General features: G+C 45.7%; 4 protein-coding genes across 4 annotated transcripts; 1 reads left to right on the forward strand and 3 right to left on the reverse strand.

The window, feature by feature from the left end:
- Positions 1–7,231: 7,231 nt before the first annotated feature.
- GGS22DRAFT_159737 (S-adenosyl-L-methionine-dependent methyltransferase) lies at positions 7,232–9,284 on the forward strand. The gene is made up of 4 exons (XM_047960832.1): positions 7,232–7,490; positions 8,072–8,303; positions 8,382–8,468; positions 8,689–9,284. Exons 1-4 carry the CDS (start codon positions 7,462–7,464, stop codon positions 9,121–9,123), a joined length of 783 nt encoding a protein of 260 aa, XP_047819893.1. The 5' UTR covers positions 7,232–7,461; the 3' UTR covers positions 9,124–9,284.
- A 184-nt stretch (positions 9,285–9,468) lies between these two features.
- Positions 9,469–12,163, reverse strand: GGS22DRAFT_159752 (uncharacterized protein). Its single transcript, XM_047960833.1, has 4 exons — positions 11,519–12,163; positions 11,193–11,446; positions 10,113–11,131; positions 9,469–9,944 (listed from the first exon to the last, which is right to left on the reverse strand). The coding sequence occupies exons 1-4, from the start codon at positions 11,606–11,608 to the stop codon at positions 9,796–9,798; spliced, it is 1,512 nt and encodes a 503-aa protein (XP_047819894.1). The 5' UTR covers positions 11,609–12,163; the 3' UTR covers positions 9,469–9,795.
- A 1,455-nt stretch (positions 12,164–13,618) lies between these two features.
- On the reverse strand, positions 13,619–16,085 carry GGS22DRAFT_159758 (uncharacterized protein). The gene is made up of 4 exons (XM_047960834.1): positions 15,521–16,085; positions 15,349–15,410; positions 14,872–15,279; positions 13,619–14,810 (listed from the first exon to the last, which is right to left on the reverse strand). The coding sequence occupies exons 1-4, from the start codon at positions 15,579–15,581 to the stop codon at positions 13,926–13,928; spliced, it is 1,416 nt and encodes a 471-aa protein (XP_047819895.1). The 5' UTR covers positions 15,582–16,085; the 3' UTR covers positions 13,619–13,925.
- A 1,790-nt stretch (positions 16,086–17,875) lies between these two features.
- GGS22DRAFT_123519 (SET domain-containing protein) lies at positions 17,876–21,113 on the reverse strand. The gene is made up of 3 exons (XM_047958285.1): positions 19,444–21,113; positions 18,957–19,339; positions 17,876–18,900 (listed from the first exon to the last, which is right to left on the reverse strand). Exons 1-3 carry the CDS (start codon positions 20,588–20,590, stop codon positions 18,010–18,012), a joined length of 2,421 nt encoding a protein of 806 aa, XP_047819896.1. The 5' UTR covers positions 20,591–21,113; the 3' UTR covers positions 17,876–18,009.
- Positions 21,114–21,509: the final 396 nt, after the last annotated feature.

Here is a 21,509-nt window from a genome sequence, read left to right on the forward strand (position 1 = left end):
ATATAACTTTTTACATATTATATATAACGTACTAAGTAGGTAGGTATATATATCTAGGTAGGTATATATATCTAGGTAGGTAGCTATTTGGCAATTACTTATATTAAGGCACTGTTACTAACAGGACAAGGTAACAGTAACGGTTCCTAATACCTACAAGTAGTTTTCAGCAGCATTCGTGTTTACTTATAACTTCAAGTTGTAAGTATCTAACCTTATTAATATCTATTATCGATTAACCGATTCGTAGGGGCTCCACAAAGTCGAACATCGATATGTAGGATCACCCCTCAACAACTTAATTTCCCATGGAATCGGTCTCGACGAGAGGCATAAAGCGAAAGGGTACCTACCTAGGTAATAGCGATCAAAACGAACCTACGTTATGTACATATCTTAAACTCTTCATTGATTAACTACTATTAAGTACCTAGGCAGTACATACAGACCATCCCACCTAAACTTAAAAAGGGCGAGTAGGTAGAATAAATGACCTCTTGCTTTAGAGACCTTCCCTATTCGTCTGTTGGTTTCCAACTTTATCACCAACTATGTAAAATCTATCAGAATGCGTAGTACATATAATATAAATATACATCAATGTTTAGGCCACCTATAATTGTGGGTTGCTTGCCTCTTCCGGCCTTCTGCAGCCTAGATTTAACACTTTACAACCACTCTGCCACTTTGGCGACCATCCTAGGAAGGTGTAATATTAATAGACATTTCGGAAATTGCAAATCAACATACTATGTATGTCCACGCCATTGCCTTTTGCCGCGATGGGGACTATCCCGGTACGTATATTGTCTTGCTAACTGCCCAAAGCATGACAGAAAAACCAAAGAGAAAGAGTGATCCGGCAGCCAGTCCCTACACGTAACTTGGTGCCTACATATATATATAATTATATAATTACCTAGGTACTTACATAAGACTCTAAAGTCCAGATGGAACTCGCCCATAATGCACAGAACTACGGCTGTTCATATATTAACTAGTGTTAGAACAAAGAGATCTGTAAGGTATTAACATCTTCGAAATACTATTCATGTTCCATATTTCATGTTATTTAAGATAGAATCCTCATGTTTTTGGTTCGTAGTCCATCGTTCCGACGCCAATCAAGCTTCGTAGTTTAAAAGTACCTAGTAGGGCGGTGATTAAATAAGGTAGTTAGTATTATAAAACTGACAGTTCGTAGTAAGTTGACTATGTAGGTAGTAACTGAAGTCTCCTACTCCCCCACTATTATGTATTCGTACCTAAAACTTTTTTCGAGTATCAATCTACCTAGGTAAATAGGTTGAGCAAAACGTATACGATCATCCATTCTACTAGGTGGGTAGTATCTAAGTGGCTACCTAGAAACCCGTTCAGACTTTCCAGATAAGCGAATAAATATCCACGCGAAATAAGACGTATGTATTTAGGTATCAAGCACTTGACATATTTGTAAGGGACTTGGTACCTCCCGGGGTAACATGGTACCTAGTATTTGGCGCTATCCCGTTGGTATGGAACCCTAAATCTCCTACGCGAAATAAAGTGTAGCAACAGATTCATCATCAATAATTGTTAGACATTTGATTATTATTGTTCAGCGTTAGAATGGCTGTAACGACTCCGTGTTAGATATCGGTAGGTGTTAAGGTAAGCTTGAATCTCTTTAGCAACAATACAATTCAAATGACACTGCCTAGTCTTATAGGCACAAGATTGTCCATCCTATGGGAATAGCTAGGTACTTGCCCAATAAACTTATAACTATCTTATAAGTACCTACCTAGCCTAGGTGATTATGAGATTTTTTTTGATTTTTTTTTTTCATTTTGGTCTGAATAGTTCGAACTCGAATATATAGGGATCTCATACAGGTAGGTAGCAATTTACCATGTATATTAAATTGGCGAGGCTCTAATGTATCAGTAAACTGCCTCCGATTTTATTGGCCAACACATTTGCGACGTTCAACCAGGCTACGTTGGCATTACAGGTGTGGGCTAAAACTTTGTGTGGAATATGCGCCAATGAGATATTGGCGAACTCTCAATGTTGCAGCAAGTTTAACGTCGCTCGGGGCGGGCATGGTGCGCCACGCATAGTATTCGGGATGATCGAATTAGTATTACCGACTACTACGTTCAAGAGAGCTTTGCCGGATGTATCTTCGGCCTTTCTCAGGACCTACGACAGAAACTAATCGGATGACCGCATAATGATTGCCACGTATCTCTGCCGCTCTGCTCTGCCTTAGTAGATTTAGTAGAGCCGAAGTCGACACCTAAACTCTTGGGATAACGGGACCTAGACCGCAATTCTGGGAGGAAACAATGAGGCGTGCGGCCCGCGGGCGCCAAGGAGAAGAGAGGATAGGACAAGATCCCTTTGGACCGACTACATAGTACATACTGTGGAGATACTAAGATAGTAATCACACCGACAATTTGGTGGTCCGGAGACCAAATCAAGATGGACCCAGATTCTCGGGCTTGGTGGCAGCTGCATATTTACATAGGCTCATCCGAGCTCGTAACCGATAGGTGGTGAAGACCTTAAGCTAATCAAGCCAATCAAGCCAATCAAGCCAATCGAGGGGTACTCGCACCTACTCGAGTCATATTCACGTGACCGAATATGCATGCAGCGAGCCGCTCCCGTAAATTGATCCCCGTTTTTACTAATCTCTAGTGAACTTAGTAAACTTAGTAAGTGTTTGCTGGCCCCGAACCGTTGCCGACTCTGGTGGATACAGGGCAAATCAAATCCCCTCCTGGTTGATCTAAGCGGACCCCGGAAGATAAAATGTACAAATATCAGTATCCGGATATAATTAATGATGGTCATGATGGTAGTAGGTACAATACAATACAAACAATTCGCGATACTTGATCCCCTGTCTCGACTCTTGACCGATCGTTACGCAGAGGTACGACCCCCCAAGGACAAGGGAAGCAAGGGGGGAGGGCTAATACCAGAGTGGTTGTTGTCCAAGCACCGTTTTAGCAGGGAAATCCCCTCTTGTTCAAACTGTCACTATATGCGACCACCGTTGTCACAAGCTTCATAGTACATGAACTACTCCGTACGTAAGGTCGGGTCAGTTGATAGGCTCGCGCTTACACAGCTCGAAATATGACCTGCCAGCCTGCCCGATCTCTCATTGGTTGATACGGGTATAAGCGAAATCGCTCGGCGTATTTTTTTTTTCTTCCAGAGCTTGGAGGAACTGACAGAACTCAATGAAGCAAGGAAACCTGCCGATAAACTGTCGATATATACGCTAGTCTTCGTGTCGTCTTCCGAACTACTGGGGGAATTGGCGCTTGTACCCCACCAGCCGCCGTTGAAGTGTTGCATCGTACTTTACGATCCACCCTCTGCTTACCCATCCATCTACTGCGTTGTAGCTAAGATATACAAGCCGGGGATGCATGTCATGTTTATAGCCTGCCCCTCTGGCATCACAGTTCTAGACTTACTGATCAACAGAGTCCTACGAAACTAACCCTAACGAACGTCGCATCGCTGGCGTCTAGAGGGTCGAACAGGGTTTTCCCTTTCGAAGGGCATTACGAAACGAAATCGCCTATAAGCCTTTTGCCCAACTTCGATCCCTGCTAGTGACCTAATATAGAGTATCTAGTAATAGGCATACCCAGTACGGTACCTAGGTAAAAGAATAGGAATATCTACGACGCCGAAATATAGGCCAGCGGTCTAGTAGAGCCTGCGAGAAAGATGAATCCTACTAGGTACCTAAGGTATGCCTACTATGTAGTAGTGTATAATACGAAGTGCGCCTATCGCGGGCTGGCCGTCCTAAATTGTCCGTACGGCTTGGCAGAGCACTAGTTCAACATATCCTTTCTCAATAGACTCCTATAATATCTTGAGACCCCTCTAGGGAGAAGCTATTAGTATAACACGGGAGCCTATTGCAGAGCATTCTCCCTAATTGGGCCTGATAGATATTCTACCATTCCATCATTAGATATTTTTCAATGGACCTCAGGAATCATCCACACAGCTATATCACGCACGCACGCACATTTGCATTTTCAAGCAACATTGAAAGGTAGCCTGACAGCCTGAGTACTCAGTATATACTATGTACCTAGGCATGAAGTGAAGCCGACTGCAAGCGTATCGTACATACGCCCTACATGTGTACCTATGTATGATAACGACCATTTCGGTCACGCGAAGCACATAGCGCCACATGTACATGTAGGTACAATGGAACTATAGTCCTTCACTTCCCTCCAGTAACCGACTCTTCATATTTACTACTATACACCTGGGTAGGTACATATGTAGGTAGGTACCTAGTGCATATGGCACATGTCTTATCTAGGTACCTACCTAGTACCTGTTAGGTGGGGAAGTAAACTTGCGGAATGTTAGGCGGTATAGGAGTATACACATGGGTCGATAGCTATTGCATGAACAGGTGTTGCATACACGGTAAATATAAAATAATAGCAACTTACTCTTCAATGAAACATAATATCTAGTAGGTAGGTACCTAATGATGATGACGACGATGGTGCCGAACCAATCCTACAACAGGTACGTACGTGGGGAATCGGCGGTGAGATTTGGACCGAATATTTGCAACCGTCGATTCTGTTTAGGGTGATGGAAAATCCCAAAATCCCCAGAGACAGACATCCATCTAACTACCTATGTATGCAGTACCACATGCCAAGAATTGTACCTAATCTCACTTACCATTAATACCTACTATCAATTACTTACATATCTATAGGCACTTGCTAGATAATACTATATATATTACATACCTATTACATAGGTAGGTAGGTACAGATAGCCGGGATTTCTTTCGGATTTCATGCATCTTTTACCACGTACACGCAGGTACATTGCACGTTGCGTATGTGCCTAAATACAGCGTACATGGAGGTACATAGTATGTAGTCTATTGACTTCCGGAGGTTCCACATGCCGTATCTCGTCGAACTTGCCTTGCCCCAACTCAGCGCGCTTGCATTCTCGGTTGTCCGTTAATTGTCAAGCCAAGGTGTTTGTGATACGTAGGTGGATGTATGGAAACTACTAATATCTAGGTACCTATCCGTGTTTTGGTAGACACTTCCATTTCCACGATTATGTCACGTCACTTACCTACATAGGTACATGCCTAGGTAGATACCTACTAGCCAGTACCTAAGTAGGTAGAAGCTAGGTAGGTACTAACGTACATACATAACATCGAATCTCCTGGTAGCTTTGCTACGTCACCTAAATTTCCTTAAACAATATCAAACATCAAGCATTGAACATCGTTGATTGAATTGGATGTTGGTTTGTTGTCGTAAGAAATCTGGATGTAGGTGAAAAGAAGGGTTTCATTGTCATTTCTTAGCCATCCATTCATTCGTCCATCTCGCGTGTTTCTACCCCGTGTGTCTTTCCCAATTCCCCTGCTGCCGGGAGAGGAGAATTACTACGACTGGTTCCCAAAAAATCCATATTTGCGGGATCACCGTACATTGCTACCTTTAATACAGCGCTGTTATACCTATCCTTCCCATCCCTCGTGCAAATTTATCCGACATGCAGACCGACACCTGCAGTGATCCGGCCAAGCGCCGGTCGATGCCCAAAGCACATACCTACACACCCATTGTTAGTATCAGCTAAAGATGATTCTTCTAACCCTCTAAGTTAGTCCTCTAACCCTCTATTAACCCTCTGACCCTTTCGGCCGTTTGCTTTCTCTCTACATCCCATCCCTCTCTGCAGTAGCTATCACAAGGAATTAACAAGGCGCATTTCAGTCCAACAAACTATCCAATGCGATGGCACCTCATAAACTCCACTCTTTATCGCGCCGGCGCATTTCCCTTTTCTTCACCTTGCAGACGCCCGTGACGCCGTACATCCTACGTGCTCTGCGTCTTTTTACCCAAACCTCCGGCCGCGCATTGGCAACGCCCAGTCCCTTACGACCAGACCATTAGGGGTCGACCCAGATTTCAATCTGATTTGGACCACCGCGCGCGCATGCTACATTGCTGCATCACTACCTTCACCCGCTACTACAGGTTAAAAGCTATGCCACAGCAGCACGCTCTACATATGCACTTCCTCTTGTGACCGCGGTCCGCTGCGAAACCTGCAGGTCCAGTTTCATAGGCGTAGGCGTACCTAAACTTACATTGACAAAATCAATTTTTAAAAAATAATCAGCCCCCAATATGAAGAAAAATATGAAAAAAAAAAAAATTTCGAACGCCCTCCAAGCTAGAAGGATTTCCATCTCATCTTACAACACATCACGACAAAACAACCTTGAACCTAAAACAAGATATTTAAAATCATAATCCCCCTTTTTTCTAATAAATAAAAAATAAAATAAAAAATAAAAAAGGAAGGAAAGGCCGACTCGATAGATAAGGTGGTACCACACCTCCTACCCGCTCGTGAAACTCGCAAACCCCCATGCAGCTGCGGGAGGCACTGTCCGAAGCGCGCCCGCCGGGGGAAGAGGAAGGGGAGGAAGGGGCCAGTATGTAGGCGGAGATGTATTCTAAGCCATGCAAGGCATGGGATCATGTACGACCTACGAGGGGATCCAACTCCACGATTCCAACGACCCATCGACTCCAGTTTTTATTGCTTTTCATGGTTGCAGTGATCGAGCCCGTCGTTGCGTGCCGTGGTATCCTTCCCGCACCGTTTGTCCCGATTTGCCCGTTTCGGCGCGTAGAGTACCATCTAACCATCTAACCATCTAGCATCCCCATCCCCATACTTGAATAAATAAACGCGTACTATGTACGATGTTGAGGCGGTGAACATCGTCGGCTACTTTACAATCATTGAGTTTTCGTAAGCGTCAGAGAGAGCATATGTAAGTAGAAATGGAAACGGAAATGGAAATGCGAAGCATACTAGGTGGTAGGTAGAGGGGAAATGTTAACCTACCTGCTTAGGTACAAAACGGAAGGTAGAAGGACCAGATACTATTAGGTAGGTATGTACTAGCTAGGTAGGTAAACTATCAGGTAGGTACCTACCTACCTACATACATACATAATAGGTACTTAGTAACTATGCCACTCTATGTAGGTATTCGATTATTGATTATTGATTATTGGTTTTATATCCACCCCGGTGTAACTCTAGGGTTTAAGGTCCTACTAATCGAGCCTAACAGGTTAAAAGTTACCGCGATGTATTAGGTAGACAAGTAAAGTGTGCGAGAAGTTGTCGAAATGTCGCCGGCGAGACATATTTCAGGGAGAACGTCCCGGGCTTCGAACTTCGTACACAGAAATACAGAAATACTTCATAAGTGAGATGTGATACGTATCTAGAATCCTAGGTACCTAATGAAGAGACGAGATATCCAGCTCTCGATATATTCATCCAGAAAACAAAACATCGACTACCCGCCAGCTCGTCAGCTCGTCAGCTCAGGACAGCAGGATTATGGCCGAGGTTAATAGGTTACACTTCAAGTAAGTTGGACCTTCGCTCACTCCGATTTGATTCGCTTATTACACGCCCGTCATTTCCTGTTTTGGTCTGCATTTCACATATATTGGGGTGATCTGATCCCCTTTCGGTCGTTGGAATTGCTCTAGTTGATATCAGATGTATGTCGAGACCTAGCTTGTCACTGCATACACGTATGCCCAAATAAAGCGACTTCAGCTACTAATTCAATGGAGTGTGTATGTGCGCTTTGACGTCTACCTCCCCATCCTACCCACCTCCAATCCTGCTCCTGCTCCTGCTATCCTGCTGTCCTGTTATCCTGCTAGAGCAGAGCAGTGTGGCATCTTGCGCCGTTAGTCGCCCCTATTTATTAACTTCGCTTTACTTCACTTCACCTTGCTTCCCCAGATTAGGTCTAGAGATCATCATGTTGCTCAGATAGGCTATTGTCTAGTGGCGCCCTTCCCTCTGCTCTTCAACTAGCATACATGTACGCACGATCGATTTTGTGGATCGATTGACGTGGCACGGCACGGCACGGCGGACTACCTAGATGCCATAGAAGAGGGTAGGATTGGAGCTAACGCTGATGTATCTGCAGCGAAGAGGCATCGACATACGATACCAAGCACGGCAAGCTTAATGAGCGCCTGACCAAGGAGATCCAATCGCGGTTAGATTGGATCGGTGTCGATTGGGCCATTGTGGACGATGACGACGATGACGACGAGAATGAAGGTCATAGGAAGCCTGTCGAAGAATCCAAATCTACTCAAGATAGGAACGAAGTGCGGCTTCTGGATTATGCCTGCGGCACAGGCATGATGACCAGAGTAAGTTGTGCCACCAAAACATGCAATCAGAGCTACAGCTTCCATATGACCAATCATTTCTCTGACTCATCTTGGTAGGCACTCGCTCCCTACACGACCCAATGTATCGGTATCGATATATCGGAGAATATGGTTATGGCGTATAACTCTCAAGCAGAGAACCAGGTGCGCATAAGTTTGAATATCCTCTTTATGACATACACATTTTCTCCTATATTCCCGTCCATCCAATCTAGGTCATCCGGTGGCCAAGTCATTCTTCTAGGTACTTCTATGTTTAGCTCTCCTTCGCCGAACCCGTAGCCTTCCTTTGCCTACGAGCAGTTTGCACACACGCCTTAGCCTTAGATTTGGCCAGACATTGTGATAGTTAACGTATTCATAGGGTTTATCCCGTGACGAGATGTACGCTATAGTAGGCGACCTCATAGGGGCGGGCGGACCCCAGCCGTCTAATATCTTGGCAGATTCGCGCCTCTTCGGCTTCGACATAGCTACCGTTGGAGGTGGCCTCCACCATTTCGCGGACCCGGAGCTAGCCGCCGACCGCCTAGTCGAACGTCTACGCCCCGGCGGTGTCCTGCTGGTCTGGGATTTCCTGCCACACGGACCCATGTCCGGAAACGCCGGAAATCACGGAGTCATGCACCACGGCCTCTCCGAGGAAAGGGTCCGGGCGATGTTCGAGCGCGCCGGAGCGGGGCACCGCTTCTCCCTTGAGATCCTTGGTTCCGGTATAACGATTGGTATCGGTGGGCATGGGGAGAAGGGTGTGGTAAGGAGAGAGATTTTCCTAGCCAGGGGAGAGAAAGCTGTCTAAGTTAGGTACCCATGTAACCGTCATCGTGATTCCAATGACTCTAAGTTGTACGCACAGAAAATGAATACATGCCGGTATCAGAATAACCACTACTCAAATGCTCTTAGCTTAGCTCGTAAAAACCTATCCAAGGTAAATAACCAAGGCTTTTGCATCTTGTGCGACTATTCCTTCTGCTGTGCTTTTGATTGATAAAAAATAAATATCGTGACGAAGAAAATGGTCTTGACAACGGGGAAGTGGTCAGCGTCTACTCATGTATAATTCAAAGGTGCTTGCGGCAGCTGGCTACGTATATGATACCTATAGCTTATCAGGGCCTCTCTTCTTCGTATGATATATGTGACACACATATAATATAGAAGTGTAAAGGTGTTGAAAATACGGAATGATAAAAGATACGGAATATATGCAGCGAATGGTGTATAAGTATTTACGTAACTGGCTATGGTCACCTATCAATTTGGATAATAGAACTAATAGACGAAGTATAACGAGTTCGAGGTTAAATAACCGTCCGTCGACATAAACCATGAGATCAAGAGAGGATAGAAGGTTGAAAAAAAGGGGATGATAAGTTAATAAGGTCCAGTTACTTACCTAGCTGACATACTTCGTTATTTATCCCACTTTGCATCCTTGAGCAGTCTTCATACAGAGTCGTTCACAGCACTATCTGCAGACAGGGCTATTATCCACACCCATCTTCTCACGAACCTCTACCTCAACATTATCCGTATCCTTCTCCAATACGAAGCACCTCTCGGCAAAGAACCCACGCCTATTCTGCTGCTGCCACGACTCACTAATCCGGCGAACCACTACAAGGGCGGGGGTCAGTGAATCACACTCTAGGAAAGAGTTCTGGAGGGTTTAAGCACGTCTTAAGAATCAGGAGAAGAGACTCTTTGGCCATCTTTAAAGGGAGAGATTCACTCCCAAGACAACCCAAAAGGGGAAGAAAAGAATGATTGATGCCAAGTACATACTGACAGGCTTCCATCCGCCCACATTAATCGTGATACTCCTCCACAACTTTCCCTGCTTACCGCTCATTAGGGCAGAGAATATTTTCATGGAGGCATCGTAGTCGGGATCTGCACTCCCTTGGTTTTCTTCTAAAGTTTGGAGGACCGTCTGCGTGTGGAGGACGAGGGTATCTAGCTGGGGAAATTTGCAGAGTGCGCGGATGAACAAAGCCGGCTCGCATAGGTCCACATCCATGTCTAGCTCGATTGTATGGAGGTATCTGAGTTTACGGGACAGAAGAGAAAGATCCTCAGCCTGCATCGTCGGACATCGCCTTATTTCATCACCGAAGCCAACGTAGTCGCGGAAACGTAAGATACGTAGCGAATCGGCATGGACGAGAATCCCGGATACGGGGAACAGAGTTGTGTGGCAGGTTACTTTGAATGTATGAAGTGCTCGTATCTGTAGGGCGAGCTTGTACAGAATCCTGGTTGTTTCCTGGCGCTGGTCTGGTAGATGCGTGCTGAAGTCTTCACAATGTAATGTGTGAAGCTGGTGAAGATGGGTGAAAGGCACTGAATTAAGAAATGAGAACAAAGGTACATCGACGAGGATCAGTCGACGCAACCGCGAGAAGTCCCAGTGCTTTTCGACTTCGCTAATGCTATGGTTCCAGTCATAGGAGCGAAGCGACAGTTCTCGGAATGCCGGTAATCGTTCGTTCCCCTTAAACGAGAATTGTGTCCCTTGGCCATGATCATCATGATGGAAAGTCTCGATCGATCGGGACTCAAGAAGTAGTCGTTTCAATGACCCGAGGCAGCTCGTTAGCGATGGTATAGAAGCAAACATCTTTAAAGAAACAAGGCTACTCGTAGGTATTCCTTGGAAGTTTAGAGCATGTGAGTCACCGTTGAAACCATGTAAAGGTAAGTCTTCGACATATAGTCTGATGTTATTATGGACGTGTTTTAAGCCAAGGATATTACAAGGCATCGTGAAATTTCCGGAACAATGTGTTCTTACATAACACCATCTGCAATAAATACGGTATTAGTCATCTACTTATATTGGTAGTTTGGATGGATCGCAAGTACCTTAGCGATGAAAGCCGCTGCAATCTGTCTAACAATCTTCTAGTAGCTACTGGGTCAAGATCACTGTTCACTTCGACATGCCTGGTGAACGAGCATAAACTTTGGATTACCCGAGGGAAACATATTTCAGTCTCGGGTGCTATAATACGTTCGTTGAGGTAAATTGATTCAAAGCAAATAGGCGTAACGATGGCTTCGAATCGTTTTGATAATTGACGAACATTAGCCAATGCCCGAGAGTCAATGTCCCGCAACTGCAGAAGGACATAGTTAATGATGGAATCTTGTAGACCTCCAGGTCACGGAATATAGATTGGACGTCATACCTGGTGAAAGATAAATATTAACAACTCCATACTAAGTTTATAGAACGACGATGCCGGCATAGAGTGACATCTGGTTGTTTCTGCCGCCATGGCCCATGAGCTCGCTATGATGGTCAACCACCTCCTTAAGATGGATGAGTGTTATTATATGGAACTCTTACTAGGATCATGACAGTTTATGGCAATACGCAACGAAGGGATGAGTGACCAGGGACTGGGAGGGTGAAGGTAATATATCAGACAGAGAAACTACTAGGGACGTAAAAAAGGCAAGAATTGGCTTCTAAGCCTCGAGCTGAACTCTGGTTGGCCATAATGGTTGCTAGACCATATATGGGTAAAATAACGAACGTCTAATATCATCCCGGAACAAGATAGAACGGAAAACAGAAGAAGAAAGGACGTAGATTGGCCAGTTAATATGAAGTGATAAATACGGCATCGGACTAATAATAAAGATTCAACGAGAGCACTCATTTCAGCACTAGGTACATATGTCGTGCGTGGTACCTAAACTTAAGATGAATCGGATAACAATACCTAAGGCGCGTATCGAGAAAGATGGAGCATATTCAGAGATATGGATAGTTACTTAGCATTTAGGATATGGTGTGAACTAGGTATCGTTAGGGTTGCTGTATGATTGAATGTAGAGGACAGAAAATCAGATGACTGATGATGAGAGGGGATGAAGAATAAATAAATACGTACCTAAGACCTAGGGGAGAACCACGTGAAATTCGCAACCTTCGCCCGAAATGGAGACGCCGACCCCACATCTTTGTAGCTATTTCCAAAGGTATGGTTCCTCCCGCCGCCATGAACGTACCTCCCTACGAAATACTGGTAGTAGATGCCTAGCCGCGCACAAGGTACTGGGACAGAACCTTGAACTCGCACGTGGATGGACATGGATTGAGTTAAAAAGATCACGGATTCTGCCGTCTCGTATATGAAATACCTAATATGTCATTCTTTCGAGCCGAATCTACGGTCTCAAAGCATATGTGATATGTCAGTTACCCGAATAGGAAATTAAAAAGTGGGGCTCAGATAGGTACTGCATGTACCCAGTACTAGATAGAGTGAACTGGAAGAATTTTGACAGCTTGATTACCTCCAGCTAGCATGTAAGTAGATACCTACGTACCTAAAGGTATGTACCAGGTATGTACTTAGGAAAGATCTAGGTAACACATACCTCGCGCTGCTAGATCGGACGAATCAAGCAGTACGCAGATGAAATGATAGGGGAAGTGGGTGCTACTGCACGGAAGCGTAATCCGACCGACCACAAGACCCACCACCACGGAGTCCAATCGCAACTTCTCGTTGGACGCTCGACTGATGTTTTACGGGGCTATACACAACCGACATCGACTCCGGTTCGCTCACTGAAAGAATATTATAATAGTGCAACATATTTTCTTGCAAGTGCCTTACGACTGCTCGGCAACAGTTTCCAAGTTATGATGTTGAAGCACATATCAGTAATCCAATCATATATACCTTGTTTACTTGCATCTCGCGATATGATCCTATGAGCCCTAGAACTTATCTCGTTTATTACCCCAGGAACTTAGGAAACGATGCTCTTGTAAATAGTAAATAAAATCATCAATGTCTATTACAATCAGCTGTTTCCTCCAGTCTAATTGCGGGTAGTGTAGCGTCTAGAACAGCTCTTTCCTTTCTCCATAGCTTCTGGCCGAATGAAGTATCATGATATGATCTTCGTTAGCCAAATCTTAGCTCCACGCCGATTCTACGGTAGAACCCGTGGACGGAGCATAATGTCTCCTCTGTGTCATGATAGATCTAATACAAATAGAGAAATTGCCTACCTAGGTAGGCAACGACGAATTACTACCTATCTATTCAAACCCGGCTATACCATGCCAAACAATATTGGCAACTTGACTAGAAAAGCCCGAATCGAAATTGCCGGTCATCCAGCATAGCGATGTATCAGTAGATAAGCACCACTTTGCCGATACATTCATAATTTCTACCACTTATAAATCTAGGTGGTGAAACCGGCGTGCCTATGGTATTTCCCTACGCAACTGTCATCTCTTGAAGTCATTCGAGACTATTCATATCTAGCGGCATATATATAACATGATATATTATTAGCATGATGGTAGGTGTATAGAACGTATCGGCGAACAGTGGGTATTGAAGCATGCGGGAACAATGAATCGCAGTCCTCGAATTGGGGGAATCTCGTATAGAAAGAAAAAGGGGAAGTTCAAATCAACAAATTGGACATAAACATAGAGGCCTATGGAAGGTCTTCATAGCTTCTCCCATCATAATTCTCGCCACTTCATTGAATCAAGGACTATCGTAGACGCCCTAATCATTAGGCTCTAGGGAGTAGACGTATACGTAGTCCAAATTTTGATCAATACCGGTATATCGGCTCCTTCTGCTTCGAAGGCGTAACGTCATAAATATCACTGCTCTCATCGCCATCTCGAGATTCTCGGGCGCTCGACGTAGAATTCCCTGCGGCCCCATGCATCGTCTCCTTTCCGAGAGCACTCTCCTGCCTACCTAGGTAGCCTTGTGTAGTCTCGAAGCCCGGATGAAATGGCTCGAATGCCAACCGAGGCTCTTCGATATAATTAGAAGATGCTCCGGTGCCAGATCCTGAGCCGCCAATCCCATGAGTCTTTGATCCCGACTGATCGGGATCGGGATCCCTGAACGGATCTTCCTCTATAGCAGGCGTGTGTGTCCTCGATGGACCCGCTACAGCGGGTTCGTACTCCCTTTCTTTACCCTTGCCGTTCGGTTTGCGAGATGGGACAGGTGGGGCTTCTGACCTTAGCCCGTTCTGGACTGACTCTACGGGACTCACGGGCTCTTGGTGATTAGGCTGAGGATCCATGACAGCAACAATTTTTCTCGCATTTAACATGGCTCTTTGATGTAAGCTCAATGAGGCCTGGAGTTGCTCGTTGGTGTCAATAAGACTCTCCATGGTGTCATTGTCAGGAGCTGGATCCTCAGCGGTCATGTACATCTGTATACTTCGGCTTGCGCTTGTGCAGCGATCAGCAAACTCCTTTATCAGGTCATTGCTGAGTACTTCAACGGGAGGCGTGTTGGTAACAACTTGTTGTAGTAACTTTGCGGATGTCCGTGCTTCCTCGAGTCTACTTGCTAACTCAATAGGGCTTGGGAGTTTGCGGTTCGAATGGCTTCGCGCAAAGTAATTCTGCGAGTGTGAGTTAAGCGGCGGCGCATTAAGTGTCCGTGGCCCTGGGGGCTGCGGATTAAGTCCCTATTTGGCGGGTGTTAGTAACAGTGATGTCTCGTTTCGACGGGAAATCAATATAGCATACACCATATTGCCGCTGCGCTTTATCTTTCTCCTTCTTCCACATCTCTATCAAAAGGGTCAGGCCTTCATCATATGCCTTCGTATTTTCGAAAGAATCCAACGTTTCCATCATCATCTGGCGTACACTTAGGTCGCGAACGGATCTCAGCAGCTCCTTCGTAGTGTCGGCGAATTTCTGGTCAAGATTTCTCGTGAACGTTGGGCCGGGGTTGTCGGCGAGGATGCGAATGAGCATAATGGCATTGTATTGGTACGAGGGTTTAGTCCAATAGTCTCTCTTCAGATATTTTCTAATTAGACGAGCACATTCTGCGGCGGCGGCGGGGGACGACTCGGCAGCATCGACGATCGGAGGCAAGTAGAGGACTTCGTCTCCGGCATTGCTAGAGCTAGATTCACAGAAGGATTTCTAGTCGGTAAACAATTAGAGATCTCGAATTTACTCTACACAAGAATTAGATTGGATAGATATACACACCACACAGCGGGCAGCTGTAGCTTCAGGGCCATCGCCTTCAACAGCAACAGAGGGACCGGCACCTTAAGGAAATATTAGCTAAAACGGGAACTGTAAATTGCCTAACTTGCAAGTTGCGCATCAACAGATGCCAGATCCCACATCATATCACAAGGTTAAGGTTCAGACATACCATCACTAGTATTCTTCTTTCTGATGGTGCCTAACACCTTGCTCATCCTAAGCGACTTCATGGCCGCTTTGAATTTCTTGTTTTCAGCTGCGCATACGGTTCTTAGAATTGCTGTGGTTGAAGCCCAGACCGAGACACGTCGAGGCTAGCTGGCGCAGGCTGAATGTATTTACAAGGATTATGCGAGTCGCACTTTGAAAGTAGTGTATTCGGTCGTGAATTGAGTTTTTAATCAAGATAATATCCCAGGTGCTTTCTAACTTCTTCTCTTTTAGAGATAAACTGCTCGCCGTTTGAACATGGATACAATGCAAGTTTAAACTAGGGCGCTGATGAGTTGAGAGTTTAGCAGTCTGATGGTTTGGGGGGGAGGCTGCAGGATGACGGAGGGACGGTTATATGGCTTGACGAATGGATAGGAAGAGTGGAACCGCACAGATATGGATATGCCGCGTTTCACCCTTGATGGAACTAGAAGGGACACAATTGGAGAGAGTGTGTGAGAAAGACAAGAAATGAAAAGATTCGATGATGTTGGTTGGTTATTGTTGAAAAGAGATGATTTAGGAGTTTAAGTTAATCTCCAAAATTTCCATGGAATATCAATACACATGTATACGCATATAGTACCTAGGTACCTAGGTACCTACCTAAGTAGGTACACATGCATGATGTGCGCTCCACCAATAGAATTGGCGTCTAGGTACCTAGTAGTCTCTCCCTATTACCGCGACTGCCTAGAAGACTGTGAGTAACTGCCACATTTTTTTACCTTTATTTTTTACCCTCTTTTTCTTTCCTTTTAATAAACCCGGGTCTTCCTGGTCTTTCAAACCACTTACGTTCTCTGGGAATGTTCGGGCCTTCCCATTTTCAACGTCTACTTCATCCATATCCAGGCTTAGTTCATAATATCGGAATCACAAGATTAGCCAATTATACCTTGCCTGACCTATCAAGCGAGACCAGTCAGGATGATTGTGCAGCACCAATTTGATGTGCCAGCATGCACAGCCTCAAAACTAACACGCAAACCGCCCCCTCCATCCTCCCCCCCTTTTGTACATGCAATGACAATATGCAGGTGTATGGTACGGGGATATTGACGAGATTGCATTAGGTCCCCTATAGCCTAGACCGCTTTGTTGCTAGTAAGTCTACATTGACATGCTTTCACGCGTAGCATATGAATCAGCTGCCCTGGTCTAGCTGAGAAATCGAATCATCGACACCGTCATCGCCTTGGCTGTGTATATCGTACGCGTGGCGCGTCAGCTATTATCCCCCATTCTATGCTATATACACATCAGTACTACGTATTCGCATTGTCAAGTGATCCGAACTACTACGTGTATAGAGAGGTAGGTATTATAGCTGAGTAGAATAGGAGCCATGTTTTTCAGTGCCGTATAACTCGATATTAAAACATGCGCCCAATCATATCTACTTAGGTAGGTACCTATAGAAGCGCACCTATCTACTAATTATATGCTGACAAAGGGATTGTGGTATGTTCCCTGCCCCCTTTTATCATGATTACTACAAAACTTTACCTCGAAACCTACGTTGGAATTTATTGTCCCGATATTAATATATTACCAATCCTCTTTGTCGTTGTTTCCGATGAGATATGTTACGCTCCCTTTCCTAGCTGTCTAAATATCCGACTACTTGAATAGGTTGTCGTCCCCCAGCACCTAACACCCGAACTCACCAAAGGACCCCAAGAGAAGAGACCAAGTCCACCAAACAGAGATAGTATCCTGCAATAGCCAGCTCTTAACAGCAAAGGACAAGAGCGTAGGTATGAAGTAGATAGAATGGTTCATTTCACTTCGCTTCAATGATCGTTATAAACTAGGTAGGATATTAAGCCACAACGAAATGGCATTTTAGAAATAAAATCAAGAGTGTTTGTTTTTTAATCTCTTTTTGGAAAGCAACCTTAGATTAATGATCATCAAATCTTTAGGTAGTGCATGCAAAGCAAGATGGCCATGCCTGTAAACATCCATAATAACAACGCACCCTATTGCTCATGGCCTCAACAACCCTCCCATCTAAGAAAGGGGGTTTGGGGGAGGGAGAAGCAAATATCAGCTCTTTCTACGCCATACGCCTTGAAAATGCCCGCGCAATGTTCCTCATAGTGTACACAATGACGAAAACATCCTTTCTCCGCCATGTCTCTCCAGGAATCCCGAAGATAGCCTTTCACTAATAACGCAAACCTATGAAATCTGCCGCTCTATACCTTGGACTACGGGAAATCGAAAGATGCTAGGTCCATAATAATTATTGAATCGCCCGCTCTGGATCTCGACCCGTCGGAGACGTCGGTGAGTTGGGAAAACATCACACCTCACCAAAAAGGTCTGGTAATCTCAGAACACAATACCGGATTGGCCTGAAGGCCCATGTGCTAAACGCAATGCTGGTTGGATGCTAATCTAGACATCGGTGCCTATCCGGAAAGGTTGGCTAATTTTTCATGATTCAACAATTCGAATCTTGCTCTCAGTTCGGGATACCTCGACAATTCTTTTGGAGGACACTAAGCCATGGTGGTCTTTCTCATCCTCCTCGTCTGCCTCGTCGTACTCGAATGAGGTTATCGTCTTCTTGCTAGCAGAAACGGACGTTGTAGCTTTCTCGAATCCTGCGGCGATAATAGTAGAACCCGAATTAGGCGAATGCGGTATTCTCGGGCTCGTTCGGAGCCTAGCCGGGGGCTTCGACTGCGCCTTAGTCTTGCTGTAGGTTCTAACCACAGCCTTAGATTTTCGGGCCGAGGTCGTCTTGCTACCGGTAGCTGACTTCGAGCTGAGAGCGGATTTAGCACCGCCCGATATCGAAGACATGCTACGCTTGAAAGCAGTAGCTGCTCCCTTAGCTGCTTTAAGGCCAGCGGTAGAGAAGCTGCCCCGAGCACCGTGCGTCTTGGGGCCCGTCGGAATCTTGATCTTACGTTTCTTGGCTGCGTTTCCTTCATCGTCGTCCTTCTCGCCAAGAACATCCTTAAATTTTCTCTTGCTTGCATTGACCCCTTTCTTGACAGTTTCTGTTAAACTCCCCTTAGCTGCCTTCGGTTGCTTCTGCTCCTTGGGCTTTGGTCCTAATACTCCTCGGCAGTTAGTACTACCACACAGACACTTCTGTACGTTCTTGGCCGAAAAAGGATCAAAGTTGTAGTCGTAGGTCAACTCTTCGCCTGTCATGATCGGGCGGTCTCCGGCAAAAAGCGCCATTCTAGGCTGTCCCGAAACGATCCATTTAACCATTTTACAGTTCGGATCACACGAGTGGTTGACGAAACGAGCGATACTACCAGTCGTCGCGTCAATGATCATGTTTTGATCGAAAGACATCAAGTAATAGCACTGGATCTGTTAGCAATCTGCTTGGACATTCATACCAAGCTTGATATGCGTCTTACCTGATTATGCTTGTACACCTCATTCATACGACGATCACACTCTTCCTCGGTGATGATCTCACCCGTGTACTCCATGATGATCTGGTTAGGTTCAAAGCAGCGATTGGCTCTAATTCCGTAACCTCGATCCTCGGTCTTGAGAACCTCGACGCCTATGTGATATTTGCGGCCTTCCTTAGTACGCTCCTGCAGCTGAGCAAACGGACGATTCTGACAGAACTCGGGGCCGGCGTTACAGTTCGTCTCATCGCACTCGTAAAGCATAATGCGGTTTTGACATGATTCTCCACATCCTTCCTGTGGCTTGCACACGCATTTCGAGGTATTATCCTTGAAATGGGGTGTCTTTTTCCAGTAGGCTCCAGCGTCGCCAACGAATCGATCTAAATATGCGTTAGCTAGGCCCTCGAGAAAAGAGACGGAGTTTAGATAGGGTTGGGGAGGGAAAGGTAAAAAGGAAAACGGCGAATTAAGCAAGAGAACTCACTCTTCGTTATCTTCCGCCATTCATCAGGCTTCGGCTGCCCGGGTGGGAGCGGGTGGCAGATGTCGAAAGGTAGTTTAAAATCTCTGCCATGGATCAACGTGCGCATGCCGTTGTACATGGGCATAGGCATCACCTTGTTCACTCCGCCGCTGGGCATCAGCTCGGGTAGCTGAGCCAGGCTCTTCTTCTCTGACGGAGTGAGACTTTGGTATATATCTACCGGTGTATCCTGGCCGGCATATAAACCTCGATCGAGGTACTTCTTGGCTCGTCTCTTTCTAGGGACCAGATCTTCTTCGACGGCAGGTTCTGGCTCGGGGGTGGGGACGGCGGGGGTCTCGTCGGCCACCTTGGCCTTCTTCTTGGGAGGCTGGGACTCGTTGACATACTTTCCGTTGGCCCAAGTGGTATACAGAACGGGCTTCTTGTCGATGCCAGCGAACTCATCGGTATCTTGTAGACGTCGTAATTCACGCGACATCTTAGAAATACCCCTTTCGAAGGTCTTTCTACCACGTTTGCCTAGAGTAGACAACTTACCCGCCAGAGTCTCTGCTTCAATGCCAGATGAACGCGTAGAAATCCGCCGAGAGCGCCCAGCCTCAGTTGACTTAGACGTCTTAGCAGACTTGGGAGATTTCGCGACACCATGACTCTCCCCCTCGCCGTCGATCGGAGTGCCGCCGGTAACTGTATTTCGGCGCTTTCGGTCGGATACATCGTCACCCTTAGATCGGCGTTTACCATGAATGGCAGTGCCAGCTAACTCGGCGATGTTGTAAATAGGCGCGCTCTGTCGTTCTCGTCGCGAACGAACGTTCGTGGGCGTGTCAATGGCAGTCTGCGCGGTCGAATCGGAAAGGTCAGGTAGTTGAATAAGACTAGGAAGCTCGGCAGACGCGACAATGGAGTCGGCGACCTCGGATGGCGCGTCGACGTCGATTTGATCGGCGGGGTCGTCACTGCGACCAATTGAGGTAGGAACGTCCATCTTAGAAGTCTCCGATGCAAGGCTAATGGTGTCGGCTATGGTGGTCGGGGGTGTTGAGCTCAGTGACGTGGCGTTAGAAAATGTGTCACCAGCCGCACCGACGCTGGACTCTGAAGAGAAGGCGCGCGTCGGCGACATGGTTACAAACGAATCCATGACAGGATTACGCGACAATGGATCTACCAGCAAAGATAAAACAATGTCAGTAAGATATGACGCGTTGGATATGGGTATATGCGGTTGTGTTTGGAAAAGGTAAAGGAAGAAGAGTGGTGTAGGTGGTGGAGGCAGAAAGTTGTAAGTTAGGTAATACGTGAATGGTGAATGCCATGTGTATGTATTTCGTATTATATTGGCGTATTGGCGTATTGGCGTACTAGGTATTGCAGGTACCAGGGTGGGTTTCTGGGCTTTTAGTACATATGCATGGATGTAGATTGTACTAAGGTGGGTGGGCGGCGATAGTAGGAAGGAAAGGGTGGGTAGGTTGTATGTGAGTACTTAAAATGAATGTATCGTGCCGTTACTGCGGTGTGTACTCCGGTACTCCCCAATGCAGCTAAAAAAGCTCCAAGGATCAAGTTCAGAGGTCGATGTACGCTGTATGGCAATATGGGCAGTGTTGGGGTCGGGTGGGAATAGAAAAGGGAAAGTAAGAAATTCCGTCGGCCAATAGGCTGAGCCCACCTAAGACTAGGTGGCTTTCCACCTTGTACCGTTATTGAAGTATGTATATATGAGGTATGTTATGTACTTGCCTGTAAGTGCGGTCGCGTTTGTAGTACGAGCAGAAATAATCGGTGAAATCTTTCAATATGCTTATGAACAGCAGTAGGAGCTCGTGCAACGAACTGTACTAAACTAGATTAGTTACTTGTTTATAAATCAGCGCGTGTTTTGCGACGACAAGAAGGGGATGAAGATAGGGATAGACATGGGCATAGGCATGAAGATGAAGATGAAGAGGTAGATGGGAAAACACCCCCTTGCAAGTATACGACATGATATGATTGGGACTTGTACATTACGAGTGGTTGAGATCAGGAGACTTTACCTTCTTCTTCTCCGTTGTTTA

Source organism: Annulohypoxylon maeteangense, assembly GCF_022496945.1.
Source record: "Annulohypoxylon maeteangense strain CBS 123835 unplaced genomic scaffold GGS22scaffold_6, whole genome shotgun sequence".
NCBI classification, from domain to species: domain Eukaryota; kingdom Fungi; phylum Ascomycota; class Sordariomycetes; order Xylariales; family Hypoxylaceae; genus Annulohypoxylon; species Annulohypoxylon maeteangense.